The sequence below is a fragment of the Gadus chalcogrammus genome, chromosome 11 (assembly GCF_026213295.1).
Source record: "Gadus chalcogrammus isolate NIFS_2021 chromosome 11, NIFS_Gcha_1.0, whole genome shotgun sequence".
NCBI classification, from domain to species: Eukaryota; Metazoa; Chordata; class Actinopteri; order Gadiformes; family Gadidae; genus Gadus; species Gadus chalcogrammus.
Window position 1 is genome coordinate 10,306,371 of NC_079422.1, and position 23,444 is coordinate 10,329,814.

Consider the following 23,444-nt stretch of genomic DNA (forward strand, 5'->3'; position numbering starts at 1 on the left):
AATTCTGTTGTCAAAGACCTGGAAACGTGACACACAAGATCTTTAGAAAATTAGGAAAGCAAGAACAACCCTTTTGAGGATAAAATCCCCTCTTCATCGCCAGTGATATTGTACTTCCCCGCCCTAGCCTGCCGACTTTATATCATTACAGTTTGGAGGAATTAGCACCCACAGGGAATGGGAAGCAAAACTTACTAGGCGTATTTGGTTTGAAGAGAGTTCCTCCTTCTGTGTTATACTTCAAACCAATTAAGAGTTGGAAATTAAGACATTTTATTTTGTATTGCTTTTGCATCTGCAAGCAACATTTAATTGACATTTAATGTCCTGGAATATTGTTATTATTTCAAGTGCTGTGTTGTTTTATCATCCACGTATACCATCCCTCTGCATTGCTTAATAAAATGTTTTACCCTTCTTCTAACCTTTGTGTCGTGTCCCTTACTTTGGTGCTCCTGGTCAAATTTGACCGGCCTTTTTTTAACTGCCCTTACATTAACACAAATATTATTGATCATCACAGAATTTTATTTAACTCCCTTTTAACCTGTAAACAATGTCTCAGACTACTGTTTTTCATAAATAACTGCAGTGAATAGACACCGAAATTGAAAGTTGTATCCCAAAATTAACATTTATTGTAAAAAAAAGACAGAAAAATCAAAACAGCGACGAAATTCACAGAACATCAGATCATCACAATGTGTGTGTGTGTGTGTGTGTGTGTGTGTGTGTGTGTGTGTGTGTGTGTGTGTGTGTGTGTGTGTGTGTGTGTGTGTGTGTGTGTGTGTGTGTGTATGTGTGTGTGTGTGTGTGTGTGTGTGTGTGTGTGTGTGTGTGTGTGTGTGTGTGTGTGTGTGTGTGTGTGTTCACACACAGGAGTAGCATTTTGCAATCAGGTCACAGTGTGCCTTGCAAACGTAGGCAACACATTTGAAACATGCAAGACTTGTCTTATTGTTTCTAGGGGCATAGAGCTCGCATCTCTTCCCTTTCTGCCCCTTTTTTGGGGGGAGAGCGGCCAGGGCAGTGGCTGGTGCTTGCAGACTCCTCACCAGACTGCCAGAGGTTGGTGTGCGGGGAAGATGCTGGCGCCGTTGAATTAGAGCAGTCACTAAAGCTTTCCCAAGCTCTGCCAGGAAGAGTCTCCTCTTGAAACATTTCCACTGATTCCAGGCTGGGTCGATCGCTGTCCACACATAGGCATTACATGCAGACACATCAAGGATGTTGTGGAACACCGCCACAGGCCAACGAGCTGTCGTTTGCTTGCAGGTGTATGTACCAGTAAGCTGCAATGAAAGAAACAATAATGAACCTGTCTCACACAAAATGCAATGTTTTACATGAATACAAGTAAATCAAATGCATGACAGATGAAAATATACATTACCTTATTATGGCAGTCAACGCCTCCTTTGTTTCTGTTGTAGTCCAGGATGATCTGGGGCTTGTGCTCTGCCACGCTGACAGCGGAGTCTTTGTGTAGAGTGCTCATCAGGATGACATTCTTATTTTTCTTGGGCAAATATGACACAAGATGTTGTGTCAGTGAAAGCAAATTTGGATGAGAGTGCCTCTCTCCCCCTGGTCAACACCAGTGCAGGGGGAAGTTGAGGCTTGTTCTTCCTCACAGTCCCCACCATGGTGAGCTTTCTTTTCAGCAGCTCCTGACCAAGCCCATGTGATGAGAAAATTTTATCACATGTGATGTTATGCCCCTTGAGACTGGCTGTCATGTCCAACACAACACGCATGCCTTGGTTTTTTTCTCGCCTTCCAGTAACAGGTTTCCCTGTGTAAACCTGCATATTCCAGGCGTAGCTGCTCCTGGCATCACATGCTGCCCAGATCTTGATCCCATACTTGCCTGGTTTGCTTGGGATGTATTTTTTGAATGGACAGCAACCTCTGAAAGGGACCAGCCGCTCGTCCACTGTCACCTCAGGGCCTGGGTTGTACATCAGTGGGAGGTGCTCCCCTCAGCGGTCCCAAACGGTCCTGATGGCAGCCAGTTTGTCGTCTCGCCAGCGGAATGGTTGTGTAGCTCTGCCATCAAATCTGATAACTCTTGAGAGGACATGAAACTGCTGCAGGGACATAGTTGACCGGAATATAGGCCTCCCTGACTCTGCATCCCACAGACTTTTTGTAGCCTCATTGTTGGACCGATGTACTCCTGCTAGATTCAACAGACCCATGTAGGTTTGGAGGTCTACCTGGTCCAATGCCTTCCATGTGTCCGCAAACACACGCTCCCCTTCCAGGTTTGTCATCGCCAGTATAATTTCTACAATGGACTCTGGCAAAAAGAGTTGGAAGCTGGACTAGATGTCATCTACACGAGATGTTACATACCGTGTTGGCCCTGGCGTCATCCTAATGATATTTTCCCCTCTTGCTCTGCCTCCTCTGTCCTGGGGAGATGAATACCAGAGCAAGTTGCCATCCTTGAACTGGAATTTCACCTCAGGGATGTCTTCCCCAGGTGCCCTCTCCCCAGGTGCCTCTTCCCCAGGTGCCTCTTCCTCAGGTGCCTCTTCCTCAGGGGCCTCTTCCTCGCCATCTGTTGACTGTTCGGTCTCATGATGGTCTGGAGCAAAATCAGGATCGATGTCTTCTATTTCTGAGACATCCTCCTCTATTTCTGGTTCAACTTCAATCCCCTCTTCATCAGTTTGAAAAAAAAGCCTGGGAAAGAGCCAGGTTCCCATAACAAATACCTAATTGGTAACTTTGAAATGTGGATCAGGTGTTATACGTTTAGTCTGGAAGGTGTGGTTCACGTAGGGGGATAGGCACTTAAGCACGGGAAAGAGAGGACCTCTAATTGTTCAGTCTGAAAGGGGTTCACGTGGGGTGCGTGCGTGAAAGTGTGTGTGTGTTCTTTTTCAGGTGTGTGTTTGTGTGTGTGTGTGTGTGTGTGTGTGTGTGTGTGTGTGTGTGTGTGTGTGTGTGTGTGTGTGTGTGTGTGTGTGTGTGTGTGTGTGTGTGAGAAAGTGTGTGTGTGTGTGTGTGTGTGTAGGTGTGTTTGTGTGCGTGTGGTGGTGGTGGATTTGTGGTTGTGTTATCTGATGGATGAACACAATCTAGGGTCACCCATTCATTTCCTATGGCGGTGATTTTTGACCGGGAACACCACAGGTGTTACAAAGTTGACCAAACAACTCAAAATTCAATGAAAGCAGTGATCAGCAATTGTATGTTCAAATGCCTAGTATGGAGGATATCATAAGCCCTCGAGACAAACAAATGTAAAACACAATATTTATGATTGATCGAAATGGAAATCGGTCCGATTTTATCCGAACACGACAGGAAGGCACGATCAGTTTTTTACCCTCCCCTTTTTTCTTTTTTTTTATCACATGACGAACTTCATAAAACGAGTAAGAAGATCCTTGTCTGAATTCAATTGGCTAGATCTTTTACTGAATAGGATCATTCACATATCAGTTGAGAGAGACTGGTCCTTTATTATAAAGAAATAAAAAGAGCGCTTCACTAGAGCGTATCGGACGCGGAAGTGACGACTATTTCCAACCCGTTATACCCTCCGTGTGGGAATCGGTGTCGGTCATGAAGTCCTCTCTGCTACTGAGCGTTTTTCTGAGGCAGTGTGCGGAGACTCGTACAAACTTCCGAAGCTTCTCAAGCGTTGTTCTCAAACGACAAGTGCCATGCTCGCCGGGCCCGAGGGGGATGCAGCCTCGCTTCGCGTCCGGGGGATGCTCGGCCCTGATGTTCAGAAGACACGGCGAGCCGTCTCAAGTAGTGGAGTAAGTATGCTATGACCTCAAATGTAGACGCGCACCGGTTCATTCAAATTCGTTGTTGTTCTTTAACTCAGTGTATGGAATTATCTATGGAGGTGGAAACTGCATCACATGTAAACGAGAAGTGTATAACCTGCGTTTATGGGTTGCCAGGTTGGAGACCCTAGAGCTATCCTCTGTAGGCGCAAATGATGTTCTCGTCAGGATGTTGGCGGCCCCAATTAACCCGGCAGATATCAACATGGTTCAAGGTATCTCTTTAAAAGCAGCATGTAGAACTGACAGGATTTTGCATTGTATTAATAGGCCTACTGTCACTTTTTCGATATATTGGCTATAGCTGAGTCTTCAAATGTGACTTTATAACTATAGATGTAGGACTACAATTACAACTCTCAGACATCTTATGAAAAATGATCCTCTCTCTTATCAGATAAGTATACTTACTTTTGTACGTATTTCCTTCTTAGGTACGTACGCCATCCTCCCGGAGCTCCCTGCCGTCGGCGGCAACGAGGGGGTCGCCCAGGTCGTAGAGGTGGGATGCCAGGTGACGACTTTGAAACCCGGAGACTGGGTTATACCGAAAGACGCCGGTCTAGGTGAGTAACTTGGTTCTGTCTCCAAACAACTTAATTGTTATAAGAACACCGTTCGTACGCCTATTACGGTTCATGGAACAGGTTCATCTCTCTTTATTGTGATGTAGGCCTATTACTCTATCTTGTTGATGCAATTAAGTCTACACCACATATTCTGTCTATTTTTAATAAATTCGGGAGTATATCTGGGTATAAAATAAACTGGTCCAAGTCGGCTCTTCTTCCTCTTAATGATTCTATGCGAAAAGCTTCTTTACCAATCGATATTCCAGTGGTTGACCAGTTTAAATACTTAGGTGGGGGGGGGGGGGGAGTGGGTGTTGATGAATGTTGTGTGTTGTCTCATTTGTGTAAGTGTAATTGTTTAATGTCAAATGTTGTCTTATTTGCGTTTATGTCTTATTGGTGTATGATGTCTTATTTGTGTTTATGTCAAATGTTGTATGTTGTCTTATTTGTGCATTTGACTGTTATATCTGTTTGTTGTATAAATCATAAAATAAAAAATGTATCCCAAAAAAAAGAACACAATTCGTAATTAATCAACAGATAATGAATCATGGGAAATGTCAGGATGAAGGTTGTTTCTAATGACCAGAAATACTACCATTCGGTAGCACAACGATGAAACGATTTCAGTGTTCAAACGTTTTATGCCGTGATTTCAGTGCGTTGCTAACAGAGTCTATGGATTGTGTGTTGATGTGTTGAACAGGCACGTGGCGCACAGCGGCGGTAGTGAGTGAGAATAGTCTCATCCAACTACCCAGTGACATCCCTCTGCTGTCCGCTGCTACGCTCAGTGTTAACCCCTGCACCGCCCTACGCATGCTCTCGGACTTCCAGGAGCTCCAAGCAGGTAGTCCACACACAGCAGCTATGGCACTGTTATGGACGGATTGTTGATGACTGTGATAAGCATATGAAATTGGTTATGAGTTGAACCCTAGAGTTAGGAATTGTGGGTGTCAGAAGTATGTACAGAGGAGAGATTAAAGGGACTAATGTCTGATTTTACTTACAAAAATGGCTTTAAGAGGCCAATTTATGAAATGACAGCCTGTGGGTTGATTTGCTTGATATTTGATCCTGGAAAGTTTTGCCAGGAATAAGGAAGGAAGGAAATGTCCAGTCTGGCATGGTCTTATCCAATGTTTTTGTAAAATTGAGTTATAGAGATGTTTTTGTTGAGTTCATGCCATGTGCTGATAGAGACCTGAACAAACCAGATTGATAAAGGCAGTGGATTGATGGTTTGCTTTCCTTATCAGGGGACACCGTTATTCAGAACGCTGCCAACAGTGGAGTTGGTCAGGCTGTAATACAGATCGCTGCCGCCAGAGGGCTCACTACCATTAACATTGTCAGAGACAGGTACATGTACACAAGCAGTGGTGGTTCTAGGATTTTTCTGAAACGGGCCATTAAGGGGCCACATGATGCTACATTCAGGGGCCGTACCGGCCTTGCCCTAAGTTGTTGACGGGGGGGACCGTACCGGCCTTGCGCTGAGTTGTTGAGGGGGGGGGGGGGGAGAGAGAAAGAGGTCCAGTTCTTCTCCTAATGGTGCACTCGCACTAGGCCATCTGGCCGTGGCCATCTGGCCGTGGCCGTTTTCACACCTAACCGTGCTCAAATGGCCCCATTGTTCTCTGGCCTGCACTCACACTAGGCCATCTGGCCGTGGCCGTTGGCCGTCGGCCGTCACAACTGTGGCCTGGCCACGGTAGGCTCTTGTACATACGTCATCACGTCGTAAGTAACACGTCATCACCAAGCGTCCGCTGCATGGACCATAATAAAGTCTGCCGCCAGTCAGAGTTCTAACAACAATGGACAACAACACAGAGAACACAGTTCGCACTTTGCTGAGTCTGTTGCTTATTTGGATATATGTTTACCGTTTAATGGGAAAGAAGGCTCGTCGCCTTTATTATGTCCGTGGTCGTTGAATTCTCCGGTAGTTCAGCTTGTCAATTGATTGACGGAACAGGGGCAGGTCAGGGGCCAATCCGATTTCAGCAGGGGCCAGGGCCCCTGTGGCCCCAACCCTAGAACCGCCACTGTTCACAAGCACACATACACAAATTAATAATAATAAAAAATAAAAATAAATGCCCATCTAGCTGCTCCCATACATAAGACTCTCTGTCTCTGGGTCTAGGCCACAGTTTAACCAGCTCAGTGACAGGCTGAAGGCGATGGGCGCCAGCCATGTGATCACAGAGGAAGTGCTGAGACTACCACCAATGCAGGAGCTGTTCAAGGTCAGTGACGCCTAAGGAAACCGAACAACACAATGTCAAAGCACATCCACAGTCCATCTACCAAGTAATGCAACATAGGGGCAGGACAACTCATATAGGAGGACTGTGATTCGAAGATGTATGCTTGAACAATTATGCTATCTTATAACATGATTATTTTATCCCACTTTAGACCTGTCCCAAACCCAAGCTGGCCCTGAATGGGGTTGGGGGCAAGAGCGCCACTGAACTTCTGCGACACTTAGAGTGAGTCTCAATCATGGATTTGTTAAAATCATGGAGGTCTCAACCATTTTAACCTCCATTTAGTGTGAAGAATCCCGTGCCCCCTACAGTCCATATTACGAGTTTAGTTTTGAAGAGATGTTGATGCATAATGTAAACAAAAAGGTTGTTAAAAAATCATATTTGAAAACGCATTAATGCAATAATATTAATTCTCCATGTTGTATGTATATGTAAATGATGGCTGTAACTGCCCGGTGGTTTTGTGTCCAGGCATGGAGGGACCATGGTGACGTACGGGGGGATGTCCAAGCGGCCCGTCACCATCCCTGTGGTGAGCGCCCCTGTCCACTAGTTCTGTTTGGTTACCGTTACAACGTCTTACGCCTTACGCCATTTTTTATTTCAAAACAACTTTTGTGATCGGATCCAGCCGATCCAGAGATATATTGCAGCTCCCATCTGACGTCAGGTATCATCAAAGCCTTAGTAATAAATGAGTCCCATTTGTATGATGGATATGTATTTTTGTGATGGGATCTAGTAACATCATGCCATCGTCTACAATTCTGTAGACGACGGCCGCAGTGGTTGAAGCATCCTCTGTTCAACGATAAATGTCGCTCATAGCTTTACCAAAGAGTCATTGTGTTCTCCAGGGCGCTCTGATTTTTAAGGACGTGAAGGTGAGGGGCTTCTGGGTCACCAAGTGGAAGGCGAACCACGCACACGGTACGTCCCGCATCCAGCCCTCTGTAGACTGAATTAGTTGTGTAATTGAATTACTAGTTTATAACAACAACCGATCCTGGCCCACTATTCTGGGGGACAGGCTAGGAGGTCCCAGGGGTATTTTGACTCAGCCTGCCACCACTTTCTCCTCCCTTTCCTTCTAGATCCAAAGCCTAGTATCACCATTCCATAGTGATACTGTATGTGAAAATGAAATTATTCTGAAATCCGTCTTTGACACCCCTTTCCTCTTTCTTCTAGATGAGAAGCCTTTCATAGACATGCTGGATGAACTTTGCACCCTGATCCGCCAGGGGAAGCTGACCGCCCCCGTGTGTAACCAGGTGGAGCTGGGGGATCACCGCAGGGCTCTGGAGGCAGCCATGGAGCCCTACGCCTCAGCAAAACAGATCCTGATCTTGTGACCTTAGGAACATCTCCTTTGCCAATCAGCTATGCAGGATAAGAGCTGGTTGGAGCGTTGGAAGCAGTTTATCAGCTGCTCAAGGATAAGACTTAGCTAATGAGCCTTTCACAGCACAAAGTCCAGCTATTTATCTTCTGTCAGGGAGGTAGAGGCTAAAACTTAAAAACTCATTAGCTATTGTTAATGAGGTATATAAATGATGGAAACAATCAATATAATTATATATCAATATAATTGTTATATAATTGATATATAACTGATCATTAAATGGCATTACTGGCAGTGATTTATCTTGGTCACGAATAACAATAAAGTATTTTATTAATATGTATGTAAGTCTAAATGGACTTTCGATGAAAAATCATCGATAGTTAAAGGTTGGTTACAAAGTTCAACAGCTTCTGAATTAAATTGACAAATAATAGTCATTAAGGGTTAGCACAAACAAACCAAAGTATAACAAGTCAAAGGTTACCTTGTCCATTGTGAAAACATATACAAAGGACAAGGTAACAACTAAAACACATATCTGGAGTCATCTTGGCATAATCCAAGACGATATAATCCAATATCACAATATTTACATGACTAACTCATTCAACACCGTCTAAACATCCTTGAAAGACAAACGTCATCACGACGGCTGCTCCTCACCAACTCCACCAAAACAAGCCTATTGCCATGGAAATTAACAAGGTTGTCGAGGCGCCGTGGAAGACGCCCGCCCCTTCCTCGTCCACGCAGTCTCTGTAGGCGTCAAACTCTACTGCTCGGGCGGCGCACACATGGTCCACCCGGCACGCGGCGTCGCACACGCTCAGGTCGTAGCTGACGGAGTTGAAGTCGTAGTACTTCTGGAGGGTGCAGCGGTCGTCGGCCATGCGCTGCAGCACCCGGTGCATGGAGCGCGGCGACGCGTCCGGCAGCCTGAAGCTCTCCGTCAGGCGGTACTCCTTCTCCCAGCCGCCCCGGCCCAGGTTGGAGCGCGTCAGGTTCAGGTAGTAGGTCACCAGGTCCTGTGGGTAAACGGGGTAAACGCCTCTTCAACTGCAGTACTTGGTTGTATAATTTATGAAGATGTGAGAACATTGTTTTACAAGTAGGTTTTCATGTAGATTTTTCATTATTGTGTTTGAATTTAGCAAATTCAAATTTTGGTTTATCCTTTGCAATATTTTGTTGTTGCGGTAAAGTTGTCCAATTTATTGCACTAACGCCACAATACCAGGTGTCACTAGTGCGTTGTTCTCCATGGTGGGGTCCACTGATCACATGGGTTCTGTGTTGTGGGTGTCACCTCTAAGATGTCTTCAGACCGGATGTCACGACAAAGTTACTTTTCGGGTATCTTACTTGGACCAGCAGGGTCTGGGTGTCGTACTCGAAGCTACGGATCCCGGGGTTGTTGGCTCCGTCTTTGACCCCCGGCAGGGTGGTCTTCCAGGGGGTCACGCCAGGGCTCAGGAACATGGTGCTGATGGGATTGTCTGTAACACAACACGGGTGTCATTATACGTTATACCTAACACATTTCACTACAACAATTTCAAGATGACTGCATCTAATTCATGTTTTTCGCAAATGGATTTAGATTTTTCTTTGGTGTCAAATTATTGGATGGATCAATGTCCGCACACCTGTCCGTCGCCCTTCTTGAGCAAGATGCCCTAACTGCTACCCACTCCTCAATAACTTGTATCCCAACAAAAAACTCATCAGCTTCATAACTAACCTTGGATAAAACCTCTGCTAAATGAATAAACGTTTGTGCGTAAAGTGCAGGTCTATTTATGGCAATTAATCTGTATCCAAAGGTTGTCCTAGCAGGAAAACATGTGAAAAACAAGAGGGGAAGAGCAGCACAGAGCAGAAGTGGCAGATGGTGTGTGTGTGTGTATATTATGTACCGTCAGAGTCGTAGAACATTCTGAAGCTGTCTGTGTGGTGATGGCCGAAGAACTGTCCCTGGATGACGGGATGATGCTTCTGCACCATGTCCACGTAGCGCTGGTTAAACTCTGGTCTGAACCAGGGCTTGCTCCGCTTCTTCTCAAAGAACCCTGGAGGAACGTGGCCAATAATGTACACCTGAAAGATGAAAGTGCCATTGTGTAAGGACCCGAGGTGTATTATGAAAGCCTATATGCAGCATGAGGCCTAGTCATAAGACTAGGCCTCATGCCAAAAGTAAATACAATAAATGTAACAACTATTTACATGTAGACACATGACATCCACATCAAATCAAAAGCTATCAGCTTTTGAAGACCGAGTAGATGTTATTTTTCATACTTTATTATATTATGTGTTTTACATTATGTCACAGTTGTCAGCCAGTAGTCTACTTAAAGAATCAGAAGAGATGAAATGAAGTAACAAATGTAGAAGACTAAAGTAAGCAGGCGGCTACCTTCTCTTTGTTACGGGACGCCTCAGTGAGAACTTGCTCGGCCCAGTGAAACTGCCCCGCCGGATCTATCATGTTGTTCGTCAGCTTGTTCTGGTCGTAGTAGAGGTTAGTGTTCAGGACCATGATCCGATACCCCGTCCGGTTCAGCAACCTCTCGGTGTAATAGCCACCTACAATATGGAAGTCGTCAAAATATATGCAAATAACGTGTGTTTGGCTTTGTGTGTGTGTGTGTGTGTATGTCCACCTTTTTGAAAGGTGACTTGGGACGATGGCTCGAGCCAGTCGCTCCACATCTCTGCTATTTGTTTGTAGATGTGGCTGCTCGAGGCGGGGAACTGGCTTTTGGGCTGGTAGTCATGGTTACCTAGAGCCGAGTACACTTTGGTATCTGAAAAAAGTATGGTAAGATAAGCTTACACTGTATATGTTAAATATTTCAGGCTAACAATATAACGGAATTCAGCAGGGGAAACCGTGCTTCGACAGTTATTACACTGACTTGGGAATACTTTCTTTATGATGTGCGTCAAGTTCCTCACGATATTGAGAACCTTCTCCTCCCCCAGGTCCTGGTCTGGAACGTGTGGCGTGTCATCGCTGGAGGGCAGAAGGAAATCAGGTCAGTGATATAGTCGTAGTCGGTTATTACTTGTCAATATATTGACACAAAAGACTGAGATACTAGAACGGACTGACAGCACACAGGTCCGGAACTTTCGCTCTGGTAGATGTTTGCCATTGGCTGAAACTAGATTATTATTCCGTTTAACAGAGGTTTCAATAGGAATCCTACCCTGTCCAGAATATGAAGTCGGGGTCTGGCATGATCTGCTTCATGTAGTACACCGATGAGTTGATGAGGTGCCACGGTGAGTCACAAGCATAATCTCCAAACGGCCCTGCGTTGGCCGCGGGACGCTGTCCGCTGGACGCGCACACAGCCTCTGGTTTACCTCCCAGTTCATAGGTTGGGTCCCAGTGCTGGTCCGTGATGTGCCAGAAGGTACCTAAAATTGCACATTTACAAAAGTCCAGTAGCCGGGACAAACAAAACACATAAAAACAGGCCTAAAAGTGTTTAAGTTTACTCACCAGACAAGGTAGGAGTACCTTGAAATCCAAGAAATAAACACAGAAGTAAGAAAATACTTTTAAACATGGCCATGTCCGACTCTAATGGCAATTCGTTTAGACGTATAATTGACGACAGCCACTTCGTCGTCTCCTGTAACGTTACTCACCCTATATAACTTTATAGACTGTGGTCTATAAAGATAAGATGAAGCTAAGATTAACCATGCACATTACACACATGATTTACTTTGCAATAGGTCAATAAAAAGAACAAAGCAATTGACAAATAAGTCCGCCTCTAGGTGGGTCAAGTAGGCTACAAATGGTTATGCGTACCGGAGAATTCAACAGAATGACGGTGGTTATTAGACACATGAAATTGCAGTCTCCAGCCACTTGCGGCGGTGTCGTGAGTGTTTACATCTGGTCCTCATGTCTGATTGGCCAACTACTTTCGCGGGACTTCAGTGAGACGCATGCGCGGTGAACTGTCAAGTTAACCCGCGGAATTATCCAAGCAGTCGAGCAGTCCTGTGTTCAATTCCTGACCCGCCGCAATTATAGTATTTTAAACACTTTACGTTACTATACTTTTTACAGAGTGTAACATCATGTGGAACCAGGGTGAGTGGATTTTAGCATTGTAGTCCACTTTGGTTGGGCAGTGTGTTCAAAATGAGCGCTCCTAGCGTTAGCTAGTTTGTCAGGCTCTTTTCTTTTATTAACGTTACTTTTAGCATAGATAGCATTCAATGAACATAGCCCACTTTGGGAATAAAAATCCAGCAGCTTTAAAAGTTAGATACGGCGGAAGTTGCCTATTATAAATTGCGTTTGTAAATTACTACTTTACCCTAGGTGGATACAGTGAATCTAGCAGCATCGGAGGTGGGTACAACCAGTCCCCCGGCGGCTTCGCCTCACCATCTCTGAGCCAGGGAGGAGAGAAGAAGGCGGTCAGTCAGTTTACCTTGACCTCCAAACACAAACATCAAACACAATTAGTAGTCGTATAAACTTTGATACTGGGGTCTTCATTGTGATGATGAAGGTATTAATAAGGAATTGTGTGTGTGTATTTACGTAGAGAGCACGCACCAACCAGATTGTGCCATGCACGGTGTCGCAGCTGATGTCTGCCAGCCAGGCGGAAGAGGCCTTCAGGGTCGGAGAGGTGGAGGTGGCTCAGGTAATCTGTTTCGCATCACTCCATTAGCCTACTGTGGTGCAGAGAATTCAGAGCAGTTGTTATCAATTACTGCTAAGCAATTACAAGATGTTGTGGAAATCAAATGTCTTATATTTTGCTACTTCAGCCATTTATCGGAAGGAATGTTGTTTCCTCTAAATGTATTGTTAATGAATGTCAACTATACTTGCTATTGTTTCAGACGGATACTCAAATAACTTTATCATCAATCATACCTTGGTTTCCTAAAAAGTTTGAAGTTCAGGAAACCGTATTAGGTGGGATGGACAGCTGAACTTGTATCCATCAGCCTCGGTGTCTGAGGCCATAATGTTTGGAATATTTGATAACTGGTAATGTTTCTTGAGTGAGAAAGAAATTGAATATATAGGATATATTTGTTGGTAGATGTGGATGCTCGAGGCGGGAAACTGGCTTTTGGGCTGGTAGTCATGTTACCTAGAGCCGACTACACTTTGGGGTCTGAAAAAAGGATGGTAGGATAAGCTTATGTTACATATGTCAGGTCAACAATATTAGGGAATTCAGCAGGGGAAACCGCGCTTGAACCGTCTTTCACTGACTTGGGAAGAACTTCCCAAGTCAGTGAAACTTTATTCTTCCAATAGACAACCAGCAGCGTTAACTGATGGGATGCCGAAATAACCGTTTTTATGCTCCAGAGCGGAGTCGGCCAGACAGCGGAACTTAACCCTCAGTCTATTCCAACTACTTTGGTCACTTAGTGGGTATCAGGCTGAGATAATAATACCATTGCAGTGTTTCCCCTTAACGCATTTAGCAACAGCAAAACCAACATGCATTCATTCTTTCGATTTTTATTTCTTTTTGCTTTTCAAGTTCTAGAGTGGACTATGGAGGGTTGTTGTCTCAAAGCAGTGAAGTCTTCTGAAATTGAAGTCTGACAAGCGTAGATTCCAAGTCAAGTTGCAAGATCACAATGTTGTGAGTCGAATCCTAGTTCCAAGCTCTTGCCCTGCTCTCAATGTGCACCAAGAACTTACATTTGACGTGTTTGTTTCAGATTACTATGATAGGTCTGATCAGAAGCACAGACAAGGGCATGACCAACATTCAGTACAAGGTGGACGACATGACGGCCGCCCCCATGGACGTCAAGCAGTGGGTGGACACCGAGGTGAGAGGGGGTCCGACAATCAGGTTCTCTCCAAATCTTCTTGCGCCAAAGGATTCTGAGCAGGGGTGGACTGGCCATCTGGCATACCGGGCATCGTCCCGGTGGGCCGTTGACCCAATGTGGGCCGGTCCGGTCCGCTATGTTTTGTTTTTTTGTCTCTCTCTAAATTTCCTCCAATTAGGCCGGCCAATTGGCTACAGAGGGCTAGCAGTGTGTGGCCAGCATCGCACCGATTATTGGTCTATGTTTGTCATTGTCAATCAATCATGGGCTGCAGGCTCAGAGAGCCCTGACAGTGCTGTCAATCACAACACAAACCAGGGTGGGCGGGACCTCATGGCCTGGGCCGGAGTCGTGGGAGTCCGCGACTCCCACGAGTAAGTAATTCATGTCTTAGACTTTTTCTCGCAGCTATAGATAAAAAAAATGTTTTCTCTATTTATGGTTTCACAATGACTGAGTCACAGTTTAAACAATTGCGTTTCAGCTCTAAAGCTGCTACTGTCTGTAATAGGTTTCTATTTAGATTATTTGTCAGGATATTTTGTTATTATTGTCCGAGTCTGGTTTTAACTAATGCTGGGCTTACACAAAAAAGATTTCCCATTCACAGACTAAAAACTGCAAGAGAGAAATTAGCGTTGGATCAAGTGTGATATTTAACAAGCGTTTTGTAGCTATGTAGATATGGGGGATGGAGATGCAGCGACCACAGGATGTCCGTTAACTTCCTAACTTCCTGTTCAGGAGACACAAATAGCAATTTGCACTGCTATTTGCAGTGCAAATAGCAGGATGTATGTACTTGATTAAATCGTATAATAAAGTACATACAGGGTTCTTCCCGTTCGTCTCGTCCCACCCCTAGTGCTGATAATGTAGTGGGCTGGTCTGGACAGAAAATGCCAGGGCTGAATTTTTGTCCCAGTCCACCCCTGATTCTGAGCAATAACTACAATTTAAGGATTCAACTTAAACTAACGTGGCAACATTTAATCACAAGTCCGTGAATAAAAACATTAATCATCCCAGTACATTCAAATGTCAATGTCCAAGTCGAAACAACCAAAAGCCTGTCAAAAGGCTAAAATATTATCTCCTCAAAAAGGTACCATTATACAAAAAAAAATGAAATGTCTAAAACCGGTCTATGCTCGCACTGAGCTGAGATGGGCAACAAAAATAGCACTCCGCATGACAAAAGAGAAATAAGCCAAATGGGATTGATCTCTCCAGTTAAGGAGAGGAGTAGGGCCTACCAGGCCTGAGTCAATCCAGGGTGTAGTGATAACCTCTGAGTTTGAGGCTATTATTCACACAAGACGTAGGAAATGTTATTATTCTCCACAGCAAAACACAATTTCTACACATTTAAGTTAGTCACTTGGAAATGACTAACTTTTCCAAGCACCCGTTTCCTCCCTCTTTCTCTTCATACTACGTATTCTGTCCAATGGCCCTTTTTTCCTTAGTCCCACCCCGAGCCACTTCACTATTAACCATCCTGATTGAAAACATTAAACAATGTGCCTCTTCTAGCAATATCAGGTTTACCATGCAAAGGTTTATATTAGTGCTGTCAGTTAAACGCGTTATTAACGGTGTTAGCGCAAACCAATTTTAACGGCGTTCATTTTTTTATTGCGCGATTGACGCAATTCTTTTTTTTTTTTTTACTTTCTTCTTCTTTTTTTGGCTCCAAACAAAGAAGCAGTTGCCTGACTGCTATGTTCAAGGCAGTATGTTGGTATGTTCTATAGAGGCACTATAGGCTTTTTTTTGTATCGTCCTGTTTTGATCAGTATATGCCAATGTTATCAATAAAAAAACATTTGCACAAGGCAATGTTGATATGAGCATTAAAATGAGAACAATTAATGGGAAAAAGAAATCAAGGGGATATTTAGCATAGAAAAAAGATTTGCGATTACCCGTGATTAATCGTGAGTTAACTATGACATTAATGCAATTAAATATTTTAATCGCTTGACAGCCCTAGTTTATATTAAACCATTTTATTTAGATGTGCTACATTTTTGTATGTCATCAAGATTGCACATCTTGCCATTTATTCTACTTCAGTCAAAGAGACTTTGGGGCTCACACCTTCCAACAGCCTGCCGTCTTCTGCTACCCTCAACACACAGTGCGTGTGTGTGGAATCAACAATATTTTGTGTGTGTCGAAATTGGCTTCATTATTTTGTCCATACTAGGATCCCAGTATGGACAGCACCGTCCTGCCCCCTGGTACCTACGTCAAAGTGTCAGGAAACCTCCGCTCTTTCCAGGTATGCTCCATCTCTGTTGCATGGTTTCATTAAGTTCTTCGTACTGCAAATGTCACTATTCTAAGAATTTAATTTAGCAGAAGGTCAACATTGTGGGTATATTGTGGCTGAGAAAGGGAAGTTCTGATATTAGTCCATCGCTTCCTTGCCTTTCCTACTGTACACTTCCTCTTTCTTTCTCGCTCTCTCACGCTCCATCACTCTGTCTCTCTTATGCTATCTGTCTGGTCGGCTAGAATCACAGGTCTGTGGTGGCGTTCAGCATCAGGCAGGTTGAGGACTTGAATGAGATCACGTCCCACATGCTTGAGGTGGTTCAGGCCCACATGGCGCTGAGCAAGGCCTCCAGCACGGTGAGTCATCCCCAACACCAGTGGTCCATTGTCGTTGTGCTGTAGACATATAACCAGCACCCCTCTTCATCTTAGTCTTCTGTTATGGCCCGCAGCACCACCAAAACAATTTGACTTTGTTCATCAACTATTGGCACAAAAAGGAAAATGTAAAGAATTGATTACTGATGTCGGGTCTGAGTTGACGCAATGATTTACTGTCTATGATTTTCTTATAGTCTACCAAGTTTGTGGCCTCTAGTGTTTTTTTTGTTTTTTTATGAATATTGCCAATACTGTCGGAATTTTCTTTTGACTGTTTTTGTGTCTCAGATGGGTGGGGGTCAAGTTGGAGTCGGTACGAACAGCATGATCAACTCGCGGCCTGGGACCATGGAAGAGAGTGGCGGAGGATACTCTGGTGGCAACGACAATGCTACAAACGGCCTTAGTCCAAACCAGAATCAGGTGAAACACCTCTCCCCCACCGGTGTTGAAAAATCACGTTGACCACAAAGAAATGTGGTTATAGTATATTTTGACGCTTCAAGTTGATTGTGTGTTGCTGGTTTCCCTTGCCAACCTCAGAATGGGCTGCGGTTTAGATACGTTTTTTGTTTAGCAAAGGTCAGGTATGACCTCAAACATAACGTGCCACTCGAATGTATTGAGTCATATTTAGATGCGAGTCATTTTTTAATGTGCTGTGTCATCTAACTCTGGCCAGGTGCTGCGTCTGATCCGGAGCAGTCAGGATGGTCACGGCATCAGCCTGCAGGACCTCAAACAGAGACTTAGTGGGTTGAGCCTCATTGTCATCAAGTAAGAACCAACTTCACCTTACTAGAGACCCACACTAAGTATACTTCTCGTTTTTAACTTATTGGGCAATCCCTGATTAACCTATTATTTTTATTATTTTATTTTATTTTGTATTTCTAAATCAACCAAAAATTAATTGTATTGTTTTTGAAAGCCAATTATTTCCTCCAAAAATATTTGGCACATTTGGTTAAACGTATAATTTCCACATTTATTTTCTGCCATTCGTCAGTGGTGAGATAGATAGATAGATATAGATGGCAACCAACCGCTTCCCCCCTACTTCCAGGCAAGCGGTGGAGTTCCTGAGCAATGAAGGCCACATATTCTCCACCATCGATGAGGACCACTTCAAGGCGACAGATGGCGACGAATAAAACCTGCAGTACTTGTAATATATATGTGTATAGACGTACTAGAGGGAACTACCACGTGAACGGGATATGACCCCTTCATAGAATGACTTGCTTTCTCTATACGTAAAAGTATTGTATTCTATACGTATGAAGTTTTTGACGGTGTCTGTTCCGTGTTCTGTAGCTTTGTGGTGTATGGGCTCCCTCATTATTGAGAGACGCCTGACACATCCTGTTGAACCTAGGTTTTTTTTTCAGTTAAAAACACCTAGGTTCAACAAAGCCCTGGTTTGTGACTTCCTGTTATTATTAATCTGTTGTCTGCGGCTTGGTGCTCTTAACCAAGCATTTTCTATCTTTTTATGATGTTGAAAAATAATTTCTTATATTTGTCTATCACAAATGTGTCCCCCCCCCCCCCATCCAAATTAAAAGGCTTCAAACAATCTTTATTTGTATCTTTTATTACTTTCATACATCAAAACTGGGCTTCGGTTCAGAAAGCGTTGATACCCAGATTCATTTGTGCTTTTTACGAGCTTCATTTTATTTCAGAAGCAACAGATTCAATACTAAATATGTGAAGTTCATGTACATTCGTAGCAGTCAGCATTCGACAGGAAGCTGAATAAATAATTTCCTGCAGAGCTCCTCAGGGGAATAATGCAACTTATTCTCACAGCCTGATGCAAATCAATGCGCATTGAGCCTGCTGCTCAATACGAAACAAACTCTTGCATTTTCTTGATCGTGTCGATCAAGTCAGCAGACTCGTAGTCATGGTCACTGTCTTCAGACTGGACCTCACCTGGTGACATTGGACAGATGAAGTATAAATGTGCAGTATATTTGTATAACTGAAGGATAAATGCAAAATTGCAGCAATGACTTGACAGAACAATGACGATCGCTTAATTTTCTTGGAAGTTCAGAACAAATTGACATTCGGTGAACAAACGGTCCGGATAACAATGTAAAAAATTCTTTATAAAACTGCTAACAGGAAGTGCATTGACATCTTTTGTCCATGCGTCAGAAATAATTTAAATTGTGCTTAGGCTGGTCATGCATTTAGTTACGCTTAGGCAGTGATGGTTAAAGTATTTAGTCATAGCCTATACTGACTGATTCACACACTGGTTACAAACATGAAGGGGCATAAGCCATTAAAGAGTTGAACAGCTCTGAAGTTCATGAGGCGGTTCATGTTTGTCAAGAAGACAGCCCCCTCTTACCTTGAGTTATGCGGCATGCCTCATAGGGGTTACCTTTCGGCTGGACGGACTGCTGGGGTTTGCAAGAGGTCTTCGGAGAGGGGAGGGCTGGTTTCCGTGGCCCCTGTATAACAACATTGCAGAGTCTGAATAACTGATTGAATATCACACTAACGAGGATTATTGGAAATCATTTGTCTAGAGTTTTATTAACTTCCTTTGCGTCATGCTTGAGGGGTTCATCTGCTCTCGGTGAACTCCCCGCGCCTTATGTAAAGTACTCTGGCTTCACCAGAGTAGATCATGCGACACTCCCTTCAGTCCTCATAAAGACTGAAGAGAGCTCCGGTACTGTAAAACACGCAATTATTGAAATATACCGTAACCTAGGTTAAGGTTAGTGTAAAAATGTCTTCATAATGACAAATAATTTCACAATTAGTTGCTGAACAATGACCAACATTTTTTTCACTAACGTAACTAATATTCCAATGCTCCCTAAGTTACAGTCTATGCGATTTTGATGTACCAGTCCTAAACAAATTGTATTTACAGTTAATGTATGATATTGATGCATAATTATTCTTTGAATTGGGTCTTTTTTTGCCTAGATATGTTTTTAAATTTTTGCTCCACTCTGTTCCAATCATTTACCAAACTTGTGACTCCTCACTTTCAACTTTAAATCACATATTAGAGCTAAATCATCCCTCTACTGCTGGTGCAACGAACCAGAAACACGCTTAAAACATTCGGTAGTGCGAGGGGTTACCTTAGGCAGTGGGAGAGGCACTTTCGCTTTGCAGGGGACACTTTGCCTCCTTAATCCTTCCTCGGGCTCACTGCCATTCGCTGACCGAGCTGGATGAGAGTCTGCAAGAGGCTCTCGGATGCAAGGTTTTGGCGTTACTTTAACAGCCAACGACAAATTGTGCTTTGGTGGTCTTGGTGGGGGCGGCTGCTGGGAATATATGAGCCTGCATTTCTCCAGGTAGAAAGACTCTGTAACCTCGGTGACCACTTCCACGTGAACAACGGGCTGCTCGTCTCTGGGCCAAGGCAGGGATTCCTGGGTAAAATAGACGACCATGGAGAGACAGCGGATGGGGATGGTGAAGCAGTATTCAGGGCTGGTCGGGAAGCTGGCCTGGATGAAGGTCTCCACGGTGACGCACTCCAGGCGAAGGGAGGAGATCCCGTACAGAGGATCGGCCGCCAGGTCGGCGTCTCGGCTCACTACCTTGACGTTCAGCGGCAGAGAGAACTGCTGGCACAAGTCCTTGATCTTGTACTTCTTATTGTTGGAGATCACCTCTCTGAAGAAGCCGTGCCAGTGCAGCGGCAGCTCCAGAATAGCAGCAGCAGCAGCAGCAGCGCCGCCCTCTGCCTCCTCCTCGTCATCGCTGAGCTCCTCGATGCGCCGACAGATGAGCACGTCGGCGCTCTGCTTGGGATTCGACTGCTGCGCCTCCTGAGCTCCTATGCGGTGGCCAACGACCTCCAGCTCCTCCCCCACGACCAGGCCACTCACGTCGTCCTCGGCCTCCTGGACGGACCGCGTCACGGTGACCCTGAGGCCCGGCGCCTGGGTGGACGCCACGTACACCTCGAACACGGACAGGAACTCCCGGGGCCTCCTGCGAAACCGGCCCCCGTAGCCCTCAGACACCAGGAAGTACTGCCGCTTGATCCTGCGGGCGCTTGAGAACAGGGCCATGCTGACGGAGCCCTTGCTGTGCAGGATCAGCTCCTGGTTCCCGCGGAGCTCTTCCACCCAGCCGGACTGCACCAGATGATCCACTGTCGGGGTCTCCACGATTCGGGCGGTGGCGGGGAAGGTGTCGTCGGGCAGGGTGAGGAGCTCGTCCAGGGTGAGCGGGGTGATGAAGGCCATGTCGTCCGGCTGGTCTGTCACCTCCACCACATCCACCTCCAGACTGGAGGGGAACCTCACCGTGTCCTTGCGCACTGTTGAGCGGGCAAGAGAGGCGATCCCGGCAGACAGTTAGGCGTGTTGCCTAATACGTTCATAATCAGCAGGTCGTATTGTACACCAAGGGTCAGTTTAGTATTTTTTAGGGCTGTTCTGTATCATTATATCGTTGTGGACTATTATATTGGGTTGCCCATAGTGTAATATCTACACTAAATATGATATCACAGTATAAGCTCCCTCCTACAACGCACAAGTCCAAAGGCCCATAATAAGCTATAGCCCATGACCTAACATCATGGGCTATACCCCCCCCCCCCTTCAGGCGGTGCTCACGGTGCATGCGGGCCTCCACCTCGTACACGGGGCGGAAGATCAGGGGTCGCTCCGCCCCCACAATGGCGTCCACACTGCAGAAGAGGCCTCTGCACAGCTCGGCCCTGGACATGATCTCCTGCAGGGAGAAGCACTCGTAGAACTCCCCCTGGCAGCTGAGCGGTAGGACCAACCTCACGGAGCCCCCCTGGGAGCCGCTCATTCGGCACAGCATCCTCCCCGTCCCTCCCTCCCCCCTAGGCGCCTCCACCGAGTGAGCCACCATCACCGTCCCGGGACCCATCACCAGGTCGTCCACGGTCAGCTCACAGCGGCTGATGAAGGAGAACGGCAGGCCGGGGTTCCCTGTCCCCTGAGACCTCGCACCTAACATGTCCTTCAGTGATTGGTAGCGCCGGCCTTCTGGGAACTGCTTGAACACGCCTAGAAAGAAGGAAGAGCTCACTAGTTTAAACCAATGAATAAGTGAACTAAGTATAAATCATTATTATTGATTATTGATTCATTATCTGGAACTGTGATCCATATTCCATCATACGTTTTGATGTCATGTTGTTAACAAATCTGTGTACATACAGAAGGCCAAGCGATAATGTAGCAATGCAATTATTACGATTAATTAGGACCTGTTATTAAGAAGGGTTGTTTTAGTTTTTATCTAGATTATTATAGTATAATGAGGGCCAAACATCATTAAAACAACAAGGGGAGAATGTTATAAACCTTGTTGTCACGTCCTATACCTTTAGGATTGAGTGGCAACTCGGATATCTGTCCGCTGATGGTGTCTTCACAGGTGACAGATATGAGCGTTAGGCCGGTGACCTTCACCAGGTCTCCCGTTGAGAAGCACACCTCACTCCCCGATAGCTCATACACCGACCCTGGGAGAGCCACGGAGATCACCCCACCGCAGTGGTACAACAAGAATCCTTTTCATTAAGCTCTTTCTTCAGACACACGTTACATAAGTGAAAATGCGTTATGTTTATCACTTGGATAAATAGAATTTAAACAAATAACCTACACATATAACTAGCATTTCAACGTAAAGGTCTGTGGTGAAGTGATCAACAATGATCTTTGTGAAACACAGGCCTCTGTGTATGATTATAGCATCAACGACAACAGAAAGCAAGATTTCACAAGGATAATAATGAAACTCAACCATTGTTTTATCTGTCTAAACGGCTTAAACAAAATAACTGTAATAGACAAAGGTGCCAACCTTGGAAGTAGATGCCAGAGCAGACCTGGAGAACAACGGGTAATTGCCTGGTGTTGATAGATGCGATGAGTTGCTGCAGCGGAAGAGAAGACATGGTGTCTGCCATCGCTGCTGCCGCCTTCAAACCACTGAGAACTAAGCAGCAGTGCATGCACGTCCTCAGTTATGTCACAAACCACAAAACATGTTTGAGGAAGTTTGATCATTGTCACAGACCCTATATAGACAACGGCGTCTCCGTCATCTGTGTGTGCTGGATGTGAGCCCACAAAATAGAGGGTAATCAAGGTCCAGCTATCTTATGGATGATTTGATACCATTATGATTCCAGAAGGATCGTGGCAGCCTAACGTTTTGTTTGATTAACTATACACAAGGATGTTGTGGGGAAGAGAATGAGAGGGAAATAAATACAATGGAGCTATCATTTCATTTCATTTTAACAACCTCAACCCAAACAGTTCCTGAATTGTAAAATGGAACGACAATTCTCATCAACACTGGACTAGTTTGCAAATGGCTTGGCAACAAACCCTTAAAAGCAGGATGTCATTAAGCCCCAGGCCTTGAAAATCTGATGACGTGCATTTTAAACAACCACTGTTTCAGCTATGCAGGTTTTGGGTGGGTGTTGGAAAAGGAGGTGTTAGAAATATAATCCAATGGTTGTATTTCCTGCTGCACCATCGAGGCTTCTACAATTTTCTGAGGTATACCTAATGACGTGATATCTCTGAAGACAGGGAGGGGAAATAGATCAAGGCGTCGTTGACTCAAATATCAAATTAATATATTCTGATGTCCTTAATGGGTTAACAGAGTGGTAAACACATTGAAGTGAAAAAAGCGATTGAACAGTAATCTCTCAGTATATATAGGGGAGATGGTGGTCATATACCTATCATTACAGTGGGTATAGGAAGAAAAACCACGTCATACTTTGATATGTTAGGGTTAATTTGCAGCATTGAAAAGTCTCCAGTCTCATAAGTATATCAGGCCAGACCTGTTGTCTGGCATTGTTCAGAATCCAGAGGTCAGGGAAATTATTTCATTGATTTCAGTTCCA

General features: G+C 44.8%; 4 protein-coding genes across 4 annotated transcripts; 2 read left to right on the forward strand and 2 right to left on the reverse strand.

Moving 5' to 3' along the window:
- Nucleotides 1–3,381: 3,381 nt before the first annotated feature.
- Nucleotides 3,382–10,260, forward strand: LOC130391645 (enoyl-[acyl-carrier-protein] reductase, mitochondrial-like). Its single transcript, XM_056601872.1, has 10 exons — nt 3,382–3,779; nt 3,930–4,027; nt 4,247–4,378; nt 5,094–5,237; nt 5,650–5,752; nt 6,543–6,645; nt 6,818–6,891; nt 7,144–7,204; nt 7,530–7,602; nt 7,864–10,260. The coding sequence occupies exons 1-10, from the start codon at nt 3,580–3,582 to the stop codon at nt 8,025–8,027; spliced, it is 1,152 nt and encodes a 383-aa protein (XP_056457847.1). The 5' UTR covers nt 3,382–3,579; the 3' UTR covers nt 8,028–10,260.
- On the reverse strand, nt 8,307–11,846 carry smpdl3b (sphingomyelin phosphodiesterase acid like 3B). Its single transcript, XM_056601871.1, has 8 exons — nt 11,535–11,846; nt 11,236–11,449; nt 10,942–11,039; nt 10,687–10,830; nt 10,440–10,609; nt 9,937–10,117; nt 9,383–9,516; nt 8,307–9,045 (listed from the first exon to the last, which is right to left on the reverse strand). Exons 1-8 carry the CDS (start codon nt 11,605–11,607, stop codon nt 8,680–8,682), a joined length of 1,380 nt encoding a protein of 459 aa, XP_056457846.1. The 5' UTR covers nt 11,608–11,846; the 3' UTR covers nt 8,307–8,679.
- A 129-nt stretch (nt 11,847–11,975) lies between these two features.
- rpa2 (replication protein A2) lies at nt 11,976–18,122 on the forward strand. Its single transcript, XM_056601873.1, has 9 exons — nt 11,976–12,140; nt 12,375–12,472; nt 12,604–12,705; nt 13,751–13,864; nt 16,080–16,154; nt 16,391–16,507; nt 16,820–16,954; nt 17,214–17,308; nt 17,598–18,122. The coding sequence occupies exons 1-9, from the start codon at nt 12,128–12,130 to the stop codon at nt 17,683–17,685; spliced, it is 837 nt and encodes a 278-aa protein (XP_056457848.1). The 5' UTR covers nt 11,976–12,127; the 3' UTR covers nt 17,686–18,122.
- themis2 (thymocyte selection associated family member 2) lies at nt 18,073–23,295 on the reverse strand. Its single transcript, XM_056601870.1, has 6 exons — nt 22,376–23,295; nt 21,891–22,031; nt 21,148–21,570; nt 19,651–20,846; nt 18,900–19,002; nt 18,073–18,472 (listed from the first exon to the last, which is right to left on the reverse strand). Exons 1-6 carry the CDS (start codon nt 22,524–22,526, stop codon nt 18,381–18,383), a joined length of 2,106 nt encoding a protein of 701 aa, XP_056457845.1. The 5' UTR covers nt 22,527–23,295; the 3' UTR covers nt 18,073–18,380.
- Nucleotides 23,296–23,444: the final 149 nt, after the last annotated feature.